The sequence below is a fragment of the Seriola aureovittata genome, chromosome 11 (genome assembly GCF_021018895.1).
Source record: "Seriola aureovittata isolate HTS-2021-v1 ecotype China chromosome 11, ASM2101889v1, whole genome shotgun sequence".
NCBI lineage: Eukaryota > Metazoa > Chordata > Actinopteri > Carangiformes > Carangidae > Seriola > Seriola aureovittata.
The window spans coordinates 27,417,217-27,430,672 of NC_079374.1; the positions used below are offsets into that span (position 1 = coordinate 27,417,217).

The following is a 13,456-nucleotide window of genomic DNA, read 5'->3' on the forward strand; positions in this document are numbered from 1 at the left end:
GTACTTTTACGTAAGAACCTGTTTAACTGCAAATATGATGGTCACATTAACAATATCCAACAGTACATTAAGTAGTTAACATGAGCTCCACTACCACCTGCTTCTACATTACAATGCTACTAGCTTAAATTCATCAGTAATAAAATTCCACAATTATGAGATTCTAATAAAAAGTCACTCTGACAGGACTGTGATGGGCACAGAGCTGCTGCTTTAACCTCAGTTAAAGATCTGACTTCTTCTTCACCTCAGTCATTAATGACAGACTCATGTCTCACCTGCTCTAACACAAGGTCTCTCTCTGTTTACACTATTCTGAAGACAGTCATTCACTTCCTGTCAGTGGGCAGTTACCAAACCTCACTGACTGCTCTGACTGCTCAGTGGTAGACAGGCCACTAGAGGGCAGTCTTGAAACAGCTTTCTGTGACATTATATAAGCTGTAATATGACTCAGTGCCAATGAGAACATGTCTGCAGTGGTCCTGAGATACCAACACAGAAACAGATCTGTGATAGTAAGTTTTACTGATTCAATTCACTGAGTAGTTAAAAATCTATCGTTCTAAAAATGTCAATGTAATCAAAACTGTTGCTCATGTTAATGTGTTTGACACTTTGTATATCAGAAAACATTTTTGAAACATAACTCATAATACATGACACTGTTATTGTGGATGCAGTCTCACATTACACACATTGAGTGGAAGCAAATGCACTGATGATCTTCACACAAACTGATTTGAACACACTGAGTTTTATCAATCTTATCTTTCTGAGTGCACTGGAGGTGTGTGACACACACACAGGTGAGTACGTGTCCAGGCTGAGCTGCTGATTCCTTTACTGTTGTTATTTAACATCAGGTCCAACTGGTCGTCCTGTGGTGGGACACATTACAGTGTGCCATCTCACACAGTGGGGTTTCCTATTTAAAAACTTGGATTAATGTGGCTGTGGACAGAAGTTCACTGATGAAACACCATCCCTCAGTAGACAGAGGTCAGTCCTGCTCACTACAGTGCTCTGCTCAGTGACAGCTCTTCTCATCAGTCTAAGTGTGGAAGTGAACTGATACATCTCCTCAGAGATGCACTTGAGTGCAGTGCCTAGCTATTAGATCATTTCCATTTTATTCTACTTTATACTTTTACACCACCTCATTTATCTGACAGCTGTCGCTACTGGTTAATTTTATACATTAGAAACATGAGCTCGTTGGGAACCACTGAATTAAACTACTAAACTGTATAGCTCCACTTTATGACAGCATATTAAGCCCAATGAAGGTCAAAAAAATGATGGAGCTGGGGGCAAGGGGAAATATTCTGAGAAACTACAATCACCTCCTTGTGGTTGTCTGCCTCCTCCACTCAGACTAATTTCAGATTACATTCCTTTTTATCCAGAGTCACAGAAAATATGAACCATATGTGTGAAATGTCATAATTGCTGTGAAGTCTTGAGTTATGGCTAAAAAGTGTTTTGTGAGGTCACACTGACCTTGACCTTTGACCTTTGACCACCAAAATCTAATCAATTCATCCTTGAGTCCAAGAGAATGTTTGTTCCAAATTTGAAGATGTTACTTCACGGCAGTCATCAAAAAAGAAAAACATGCATTCAGAGCCACTCCGATGAGCAAAGTCATTTTCACATATATGGTGCTGAAGGAGATGAGCTGTTGAGACAGTTTGTTGCAGATGCACCTGCTCACAGAAAATACTGTAGTCATCAAATTCAGTAGGAGCCAAGTGGTTTTCTCTACTGGCTGATGAGATGGCTGATGTCAGTAACGTTGCCCTTGTAGTTGGGTATGTGGACTTTTCTGGCAGCTCCTCATTTTTTTCTACAGCTGACACTGCAGACGAGACCTTAACCCAGTTTTTGCTGAACAGCTCAGTCAGAGAGCGATCTCGTAACAACAGATTCTGACCTTGTCGCAAGATTTCAAGAAAGGCTCCCCAGATTTGAGCACCATCTTCAACATCAGATGGTAATATTCAGCCTACAGACAGATCAGGGAGAACCTTACATTTACCTGGAGACTCTCACCTCATGTAAAAATTATTTAATCAAAACTCAACCACAAAACCACTTTTTAAATCTTTTTATTCTCTCACTGTACAGAGGGAGAAGATCTGTGGACCGAAGACTAATCCACGTCGTCATGAGAGACAAATCAGCTCCAGGAATTTGCTTAAATAAGCCAAAGTATATACAAATCAAACACAAGCTCCATCCGAACACACACTGTTCTTTAACCTTGAGTCGCTGCGCTTGTCAAAGGTTGTAAAAATGCAGATCTGCAATGTAAGACACACACCTGTGGGTTACACACAATCTTAACAATCTGAATAATTACACTCCCTGATGAAAGTACATAAGGTGCTGAGATGCAGAGAAGAGAGGAGAAGAGAAGAGAAGAGGAGAAGAGAAGAGAAAGAGAGGAGATTTAACAGAGTCTTTGACAGGATATGAACTGGAACCAGAAAGACGCAGACAACATGAAAGCAGAAGAAGCTGTGACTTCTTTTTCACTTCCTTCAAACTGTCCAAATCTTGTCTTGGTTAAAGAGACTGAAAAACAACCAGAAGAAGAAATCTCTCTCACTCTCTCCCTCTCTCTCTCTCGCTCTCTCTCTCTCCCTCCCTCTCTCTCCCTCTCTCTCCCTCCTCCATGAATGTTGCCAACTTGGCCTGAGGCTGGTTAATAACTGCAGAACTTGTCCCGCTCCAGAGACTCAGAGTCCTTGTTTTGATCCAAACACACTGAGGTCTGTTGGATCTGGGCTCTGGGACTCTTGTTCACTGGGCGTCCATTTTAACCTGTTTCAAAACAACTTGTTTTATTAGGCCATCTGCACTCAATAAGAGCAGCTGGAAAAACGCAGCCTTCATAACAGGGAGCCCACTGCGCCTCCTCATTGCCTCTCACCACAGATATACTGTCTTCTGTCTGTTTGTCCTTTCACTATAATTTACTTTATTAAACAATTTCAACCTCTGTCCCAGACAACAACAGTGTGGTCCAGCCCTGACCCCCCTCGGATTCTCTGGACTGGGTCCAGTCATTGTTTGCTGCAGTCAGCTGCCACGGGACATCTTGTTTTCCCATGATGCTCCTTTGACCCTGAAGCATGTGGTGTTAGAATAATCTGAAAAATTAGTTTCCAAATGGGAAAATTTGTCCTTGTCCTCTTCCCCACAGAACCACTCAGACTGTACTGAGCCTATACAGAGCATGAGCAGGTACACACTGAGCACGTTTCAACAGCCATGGATGCATAAACATAGTTCAGAAATCTTAAACATACTGACTTTCCACCGATGTAGCCTGATTTTAATGTAAATGAGCAGACAGTCATTTAAACCCATTAATCCAGGGCTGTATGTGGGGGGGAACTGAGAAATTAAAGGTATAAAATCTAAGTTTTGACCCCAGGCCCCTCTGAGTACTCAAGAACACAGGAGCCACATCAGACCCTGTGTCATCTCAGTTTTGAATTGTGTTGCAGTGCTGATTCTTATCAAAGAAATGTGGATTTAATCAGATTACCACTTTATCTCGGTGGTCATCCAGCCTCATGAAAATCACTGCAATCTCTCTGTGTTGTTGTAGCAGTCACATACTCTCCTCTTCACTAAGAACAGACAGGTCTCGTCCTTTTCTTTTATGTAATAAGAGCAAACAACTGAAAAACAACAGAAAACAACCAGTTCACATTAGTAAAGTCGACACTACAGGGCCCCAAATATTGAAGTGTGTTCTGGTTTGACCAGAATCTGTGACTGACTGACAGAACTACTACAGTTCACTACTGACTGTTTAATTGTCATGATCTTTCCAAAAGATGGGTGACAAAGTCAAAAACTACACAAAGTGTCTCAGAAAGATGTTCATCACACAACAGCTTCAGTTGGAGCATGGAGTCTGTGATCAGTGTATGTCAGATGCTCTGGAGTCCAGGTCTGCTCACTATTTTGGTGTCACACTGCTGGAACCCACCTTTTTTTGGAATTAGATGTGGTTTTGGGCCGGGGGTCTGACTGTTGGTTAATGCTGTGACTACCTTTGTCCCCTGTCTCTATGGTGGGCAAGCAGACTTTATGGTGGATCAGCAGACTCTATGGTGGACCAGCAGACTCTATGGTGGACCAGCAGACTCTATGGTGGACCAGCAGACTCTATGGTGGACCAGCAGATATATGAGGTGAGTGGTCTGGGGTAATGGGTGGGTCCTTAAAGACTCTGGCTACATGTTGTCGTAAACTAGCTATGACAAGGGATGTTGCTGCTGCTCTCCTCTGAGCTGAACCCTGTCCTGATGTTAAGATGGGGTTAGGATTCTAGTGTCCACATGGATTCTCCAAGTCTCTGTCCTCAGATCTGCCAAAGTCTAGTTCACAGCCTCCTCACTAACGCCCCTGCTGATGTACCGATATGACATACTGTATCTGAACGACAGGAAATGTTTTCAGGCCAGATGTGGACACACAGTGATGTTACCATGGTAACCATCTACCCCTCCAACATTAGAGCTCTGAACCATGTCAACATGTCGTCTTATATTTTAACACTGACATGTTTTACCAACATTTACAACTGTGTAAAACTCCTGATCACTTTACCTCGACCTGTTACCTGTCCTGTTCCCTCATCAGTCAGCTGAGCTAACAAAGCTAATCTGTGCTGATCAGCTGACCCTGACACTGAAGCGTCACAGAAGCAGAATGTGATAGAACCCAAGTGTTGTGGGTTCTACACAGATCAGAGGATCTGTGTTCTGCTGCTGGACCCTCACCAGAGTAGACTGATGAGACAGATTTATATGACAGGATGTGGATCCAGGTCTCAGTCTTGGAACTGGAGCCACAATATCAATATCGCACCACGATCTCAAGACAGGAATATACACACACTCTGACCAGATCACCTGTCTGTGTGCAATTCAAATGAATGACCTGTTTGTTTGAAGTGATCTATGACCTATGACCTATGAGCTGTGAAGCTTCTTTATAGCGGGGGTGTTATTAAACTGAATTATTGGTAGTAGGTGATCAGAGTGTCTATGAGCCTGTAACACGCTGACCTGTATATAGACATTAAGGCTATGAGATAATATTAATGGATGTAAACAGTTAAGCCTGTGTACACGCCACAGACTGCAGCTGGTCTGAGCAGGACCCAGTCTTGGGTCGGTGTGGGTTATGGCTGTAGAGATATGTCAGCAGGGATGAAAACAGCAGCCCGAATGAAATCAGCGTCTCTTTGAAGAAAAAGCATCTGGAGACAGTTCAGAATAACATTCACACAAACTGTGATCTACTCCACAGAGAATGTGTGAGATGAGACGTGTCAGGGTAAAAACCTTCAGCTGTGTTGTATATGATCCCTGCGCACCAGCTGTCTCTCCTGCTACAGACCTGACTATGCTCCAGTGAGAACTTGTTGTCAGTAGACAAATGTGACGAGCAGTTTTTGCAGAGGCTCTGCAGCCTGATCTCCGGGGTCCACAGGGTCCACAGGGTCCACAGGGTCCCTGAGAGTGAGGGGACTGGCCAGGAGGGGGAAATGCTGGGAGAGGGTGGGAGCAGGTGGTCCCACAACACTGTACGCCTTCAGGGCAGAGCGTCCATTGAGCACGGCCACATCCAGGATGGTCAGGTGGAAGGAGGAGGAGAGGTCAAAGGACAGGGCCTCAAGCTCCACTGCAGCCCCCCCTGCAGGGAGGAGTGTGATTTCCTGGTTGCGATACGGAGCTTCTGCTGCTGCACTGTGGATCCTGAGGGTCTGCAGACCCAGCAGAGCAAGGTACTGACTGTGCATTGGTTTTATTCCACAGAAAGACAAGTGTAAATGGCCAACCATGCTTCTGTTCAGCAGCTCCTCCAGGACCCAGAGTTCCTTCACCCAGACAGTAAGCTGTCCAGGATCTCTGAGCCCAGCGAGGGGCAGAGCCGAGCGCAGGACAGTGTGACACCTGCACAGAGAGTTGGCCAGGGCTTCGTCACAGTCCAGCACAGGTGCAGAGCAGCTGCAGTTCCTCAAGCTGTAGCCTGGGGCGCCACTGTCGAACAACAATGTGGTATTGAAAGGCCGAGACGTGTCAGGTGTGGGGGCAGAGTCTGTCGTCCCGGTGATGGGGGTCAGGAGAAACAGCAACCACAAGGAGCGTAGCAACAAGGCAGAGGAAGCTGTGTCTGGAGACATCTCCATGGACTACAGACTACAGACTACATCTTCACCAGGTGGAGAGAGGAGACAGGTGGATGAAGCTGTGAACACACAGGAGAGGTGAAGTTACCATGGGTACAGACAGGTGTATGAAGTGATAACAGTCACAAGAGAAGAGAACAGACAGACTTTGATACCAACCCTGAGCAGCATCAGATTCTCTCAGCGCTCTGAGTCCAGAACCTTCTCTCTGTGTCCTACAGTAACCTCTGCAGTTACAACAGCCAGCTGAATTTAGCTTTTATTTCCAGTCTACACACACACATATACACACACACACATACACACATACACGCTGGCGTACAGCTGCTGTGGCCACATTAAATGAAACACTGGTCTCTTTATTTCCTCATCCAGAGGAGACGTGGCTCAGTGAACCACTGAGGGGGGGGGGGGTTACACATTTGGTACCAAACACACAGTGTGAGTGATTGCTGCAGTCAGACTGTCTCTATCCAGGTGGCAGGTGATGTAATTCAGTCAGATGATCCACCACAGACATACAGTGGATCTGATCTGATCTCCTGATCATCAGGACCCCCCCTCCCCCTCTCAGCCTGTTTACCAGTCACATGTTATTTATAGAAATGTTCCTGACTTCGCTCCAGATGTGCATGTGAGATCTTTTCCCAGACTGTGATGGAAACAGCAGATGACTCAGTGGAAAACCAACCAGTGGAGGATCGAAGTAAACCAGATCCACAATCTCAACCCAACACAGTGAATACACACAGATGCTGCAGCATTAATTACACAATAGCATCATCTTAAAACTCACAATACATTCATTTAAGACATTTGTACATTAGTACAATATACTGTACATCCTCCAGTACATTGAGGGGTGTCACTGCTCCACCCTGACTTGCTCTGGACCAGTAAGACTAAGTTGAGGAAAAGTCAGATCATAACTTTAAAGCTGTGTCCTGTGGGGGAGATGCTGTTACTGGCTCTACATTTAGCTACATGTGTGATTGACTGTCTCTACGAGTTGGAGGAGGGTATGCTAATGCTAATGTCAGTGAAAATCTTCAGTATTGAAGGTGGAACATTTTGATACACATATTATATCACCAGGCTCCATGGAGTCATTTTAACACTGTTGAAGCTTTTTCAGGGTTAAACTGTGATTTGGAATTAAAGTCTCATTTCTGGGATCATGACTGAGCTGCTATAAATACATGTGACTTCACTGTGGTTGGTTTACAGTAGCAGCTGCCCTCCACACACAGCCTGTCTCTCCATCCTCTGTCTTACCTCACTGCTAATGTTAGTCACTGTCAGTCCAGCTGTTTCAGCATCTGGCTCTCCCACACATTAGTCACTCTCTCTTTCTTTCCATCTGTCTGTCCACTCCCTTTTCATTTCCCTTCCTTTCCTCTTCTTCTCCCCTGTCCTCCATCTCTGTAATCCCTGCAACGGGCTCCAGCTGCAGGACCGGATGCTGAACGAAGATGAAAATTCACCACTGAAAACACATTCTCTGATACTCAGATGACAGTGTTGGGTTGATATCATTGATTCTGTGTGTAGATATTTGAATTATATTGACTTAAAGCATTTTTTTCTACAGTAAACACAATGGAAATGTACCACAGAATAAAAATGGTTTTAGTGTTTTGTTTGTGAGTGTTGTGTGAGGTGTCTGCTGCTCCACACAGCTCCAGCTCATTAAAGGAGAGGCTCGACACATTCCTCTGACATCATGCTCCGCTAAAGACACCCACCCTAAACTTCCCTTCCTCTCTCCACCTCCCTCAATTACAGCCCCTCTCGTCCCTCCCTCTCTCTCAGCAGCTGCAACTCCACACACAACTGCACGGACTAAACTCCAGAAAAACTTCTGAGATACAGAACTTACTGCAGATCCTTTTCTTAAACCTGCAATAATACATTTAATACATTTTTTGGCCAATTAGGGGCAAACAAACAAGTTATGAACTCAATATTAACATAGTATTATCATCTTTTAAGTTGATATGGCAAAGAGTTGCTTGTCTACACATTCAGAAGATATTATCATTAATTCAGTTTTAATTCTGTAACATATAATGAATCTTAGTCCAGTGCGCCCTCTCTTTTAGCTCTGTGTTTAGTCTCCACCAGCTCCTGAGGGAAATATCTGAATCTTACAATCTTATTGTAAAAACTGTTGATTATTGCAATTTTAGAAATTTAGCGTTTGTTTTAAACCTGCGTCACAGACACATCCCTGCAGACACACAGCTGTGTCAATGTCAGATCAACGTCTAACACCAACATTGATCTGACGAAAAACGCTGACAACAGTTAACGATGATACTGTATGTTGTGGTTGTAAAGTAACTCACAGATGTCTGATGTCAACATCATTATGACAAATAAAATCCAACATCTACTGAATGTCACGTCTGTCCTATCTTAGCATTGTTAGCATCTTTCTGACATTTCATTGACGTCTGGTGTCTGCAGGGATGATTTAACTTTTAAAGGGCACTCTAGCTTTAGCTAATGCTACTCCAACAGGAGGAAATATTGCCTTTGGTACTATTTAATTAATACACATCTAGTGCTCTGGTGGGTATCAGTGAGTTTTGGTGGCACCAGGACAGTGATAGAGGAATGTGATACACCACCACCACCACCAACTTGTTTAAGTTCAGGAAACATCATCTCACAACACACATAATTTCATTGTCTTGGTTACAGTAATAACCACCTGTTAGGTTAGAGGAGCTTCATCATCATGGTTACTACAATAAACCCTGTTAGGTAAGGGGAGCTTAATCGTCATGGTTACACCTCTATCTGTATTGGCGTCACTCACAGGTCAGTGAGTAATATTGTCGTTCACTTTGAGCCTTTTATATTCTGAACGTGTTATAGAACTTGTTTTATTGAGCCACAGATGATTTGTATCCAGGTGGAAAGAGTAGCAATCATAAGAACATCACTGTGCTGTTAAATAACCAGAGGGTTGTGCACACTGGTGCTGAAGAGCTAATGTGCCTGGTAAAACATGTTTTTACCTTGGGTGAACTGACCGTTAAAGTAAAATAAAAACATCAGTAAAATGAGTGGATGGTGATGTTCCAGGCAGTGGATTAACAGTTCATTTTCCCATCAGGCAGTTGGAACAGAATGAGGTTTTCAGATGACATCACGTCTCAGTCGTCTGAAGGTTTTTCTGTCATTTCAGCGATCCCACGTTTCTCATTATAGAACTATGAACTAAATCTATAGCTGCTTTGAAACATCACAACATGAAGTCTTTATATACATGAGGAGAGTGTGAGAAACCAGCAGCATGTGTCCTGTACATGTAGCAGAAAACATGCCTTCTGTTGGACAGCACATGTACATGAGAGTGCAGTGTACTTACGAGGACGGCTCAGTGCTGCTCAGGGTGGCATGCTGCTGCCATCTGGGTCCAGGCAGGTCGCTCCAGGTTTCTTGAGTGATGAGAGCAGCAGCAGCGTCCACATCTGTCTGCAGGTCGTCTGGAAAACCTCTGTTGGTCTGGAAGCAGAGAGATGGTCAGGATGGAAAGAGAGAGGGAGGGACAGAGGGGGGAGGGAGAGAAACAGAGAGCTCTTACTTCCTGGACTCTGGGTAGACAAACTTCTCTTCAGAAGAGACAGCATGGCAGAGTCAGACGCTATGTCCATTTTCCTCTCATCTTTTTTCCCGTTCCCTGTCTCCTCAGCCACACTCTCCTCCTACTTTGGGACCCTCCTCTCATCTTAAAGCCAGTAAACCCCCCCCCCGAACACTCAGTCTTGCTGTGTATACCTCCATCTTGTGGCTTGAAGTATTACTACACCACTAATCATTCTGCTAACACAAGCTGAACTGGAGCTGTAGCAGGTCTGTGTGCTTGCTGGGAGCTGTGTGTGAAGTGACGATGTTTGGACCCACATCACACAGGGACTCTGTGAGCCAGATCTTAGTTTCTCAGGGTCTTTGATTCACAGCCATTCATGCTCAGTAACCATTTAGATTACTGTAACTCACTATTTACCCCAGAAATCCGTCAGCAGCCTCCAACAGAGACCACAAGGATTGTCCTGTAGTGCTTTCAGTTCTCAGGGCCACCATACGTTTCCCTCTGTGCACCATTTAGTGTACAGTAGAGGTGAACTGATGAAGACAGCAGGCCTAACATGACCTCAGATGACCTCACGGTCCTGACATGGGCATAACATGAACAAGAAAAGAACATATTCAATAAGGTTTACAGCTTTGAATGTGTGTGTGTGTGTGTGTTCCCTCCTTATCAGAGCAGGATGCTGCTGTCTGTTTCAGACAGGGTTTGGGGGTTAAGGTAAGAGTCTGAGCTTAACCATTCGTTCATATCTGCACAGAAACAGCTGTTGTTGGTAGAAACACAGATCCCCAAAGAGAGGGAGAGCACAGCAGATGGAAACGCTGGCTCTTGTTTTTCTGAGGCAGTGAGATCACTTCCTGTTGAGTTCCCACATTGGCAAGGATAGACAAGATGGCAGCCAGGGTTGGAGCTGCTACACCAGAGCGCCCAGTATTTCCAGAACTACGATGCTGGGTGGAGGCACAGGGTGCAGCTGGTGCATCACACTCAGACATTCACATAATGTAAGTCAGACTGTCACTGGTTCTGTAGAGAACAGAGTGAGGCAAGTTTATTTATTTAGCACATTTCATACACATATGAAATTCAAAGCGTTTTACACAATAAAAAGAGCAGAGCATAGAGTAATAAATAATAATAAAAAGATTAATAAGTATATATTCATCAAAAAGAATAAAAACAACTAGAAGATTCCAGGGAAATTTTGAGTGCCACAGGGGCTACTACCGGGATGAGTACATGATTTATTTCCAGTGTTCAAAAGTCACCCTGATCATATTCTGGTTTTGAGAAATGTCTTGATATAAAAGACTCTGATATAAAACAATGTCACATCCCTCCATCATGTATTATGTGGGAAATATCTCATATTCTGTGTTGTTTTTTTTAATAAAACAAGAGGCAACATGTCTTCAAACTGGCATATAAAGGGTTAAAATCCTGAAAACTAATAAACATTTGATAGGTTTGAGCAGAACTGAAGTGGTTTAAGAGATGTATGCAAAAAAAAGCAGAAAGAAATATTGATATATGATGATTTTATAGCATTTTCTTTGTGTGTCCTTTTTTGGACGCGAGGAACCCCAGAGGGTACAAAATGTGTTACCAGTGTATAATAGACCTGTAACAGTGACTGACATTAGATTTTAAAAATATGTCAAAAAAGACACTTTCTTGCAGAAATCCATACCTTCAGCTGTAACAGCCAAAATGATCAGCAAATCAAAAAAGAAAAGTGAAGAAAATGTCCAAAAAAGGACAGAGGGACCCCTGAGGGTTAATAAATCCCATGAACCGCTATTTAAATTACCACTATTATGTTTTTTTCTGTGCTAAATTTAACATTACTGGGGAGGAGAGCAACGCGACTAGAAGTGACAGCGAGAGAGGGCTAGTAGCTTCTCCTCTCCTCTGTCTCAGCGGAGACCGTCACAACTTCATTCACTCTTTTAACAAAACAAAACAAAAAGCAACGAAGGAAGCAGTAAATGGACTTAAATATTTAAGACCTAATTAAATGTAATTTAAGACCTAACATGCGGCTAATGTAAAGCTAGCAGAGCTTGGAGAGTTGGTTATCTGGTTGCTAGGCGCATGCACGCATGCACACAGGTCAGGAGCTGCCGTTGCCATGGCAATGTGAAAATCTGCCCAGAATTTGGCTTCTACATGGCTTCAAACAACTGCAAATTATGAGAAAACCGTTACTTCTTTTCATAAACCGAAAAGACCGTGCCAGACACTGAAGCCAGAAGTTTCTACAGTCTCTATTTTATTCAGATATTCCTTAAAATGAGTGAGGAAGCTCAGTGCGAAGACAGAGTGAGATTCTTTTGAAAAAAAAAGACGATTACATTAGGTGTCAATGAGAGTGAGACAGGTATTGCTGCCGGACTCGGCAGCCCCGTTTAAATTTTGTGCAGACCCTGTCTGTCAAAGTTATTTTATGAATCCCAACAACTATGTCTACATTTTCAGAAATAATTATTTGTCTCCTTTTTACGGTTTGGCCGCGAGCTCGAGTTAAAAATAAAAATAAAGGTTATTTTTTACTGCTTCACGCACTCTAGCCAACTGACGCTTTCACTCTAACTTTGAAGAAAAAGTGATTTGCACTCCTCCTTTGAGTGCTCACAGTGTGAAAAGTTTACATGTTATGTAAAAACAGTTCCTGTCTTTTTGAGAGAGCAGAAGTTTTCCTACGTTTTATAGTTTGAATCACATTTCTACGTGCAGGTATGAGAGAGCTGGGTGACTCAGAAAAAAGGTGAAATTTTGTAGAAAAAAGGTGGGTTTCTAAAGAAAATTCCAATGCATTTCTAATGCATTATTTATTCCCAGTTTTTTGGGAATAACTTTTGGAAAAATTGGAATTTTAACACCAAAAGTCATAGCACCTCTTTCAGGATCAAGACGCACGTTTTGATGTATATATTACCGGGGTTTTCTCAAAGCTGCGGGACGAGTTATGCGCCAAAATTTGGCGGAAGAGAATGTTAATAGATGCCTCGGGGCTTGGCACTCCTCTACAGCTATTCTAGCTGTAGAGGAGTGTGCTCAGTTCCTCGGAGCTGAGCACCCGTGGCACTAATAACATTCAACACAGTGTGTTTAATAATATAAGACTGCAGCAGCAGTTAAATTGAGAGGTGAACATACAAGACTCTAACCTGTTTTTAGTCAGAGTCAGCCTAAGCTAAGCTCTGACAGACAATAGTGTTTATTTACATAAATGTATATTTTAACTGGACTATGAGGATATTCATAGAATCTAATTAAAACACTAAGAACACAACAACTAGTCACCACAGAGATCTTAGCTTTAACAAGTATACACAGTCTGTTGACTGGACGATAATCAACACTTAGCATAATGCTAACAACACATGAAAAGCATGAGGCTAACATCTTAAACATAACACATAAAACCACAGTAACCTGTGGTTATTACACCTGGGTCTGTGCATGGATGAAGCAATGAACAATGAAGCATATTGTGTCAGCGGGATGGTGGGTTAGCTTTAGATATAGCCTATCTGTTTCACATTGTTTCCAGTCTATGCAAAGCTAAGCTAACTGGCTGCTGGCTGCTGGCAGTGACTTCATATGAAACTGGTATCAATCTAATGGTC

The 13,456-nt window shown here is 43.1% G+C and overlaps 1 protein-coding gene across 1 annotated transcript; it reads right to left on the bottom strand.

Moving 5' to 3' along the window:
- Positions 1-2,095: 2,095 nt before the first annotated feature.
- On the bottom strand, positions 2,096-9,934 carry LOC130178062 (uncharacterized protein C21orf62 homolog). Its single transcript, XM_056390157.1, has 3 exons — positions 9,816-9,934; positions 9,600-9,736; positions 2,096-6,279 (listed from the first exon to the last, which is right to left on the bottom strand). Exon 3 carries the CDS (start codon positions 6,218-6,220, stop codon positions 5,456-5,458), a length of 765 nt encoding a protein of 254 aa, XP_056246132.1. The 5' UTR covers positions 6,221-6,279; positions 9,600-9,736; positions 9,816-9,934; the 3' UTR covers positions 2,096-5,455.
- Positions 9,935-13,456: the final 3,522 nt, after the last annotated feature.

Excerpts from the sequence above, each read along its gene's own strand:
- LOC130178062 (XM_056390157.1), bottom strand. The coding sequence starts at position 6,220 with ATGGAGATGTCTCCAGACACAGCTTCCTCTGCCTTGTTGCTACGCTCC.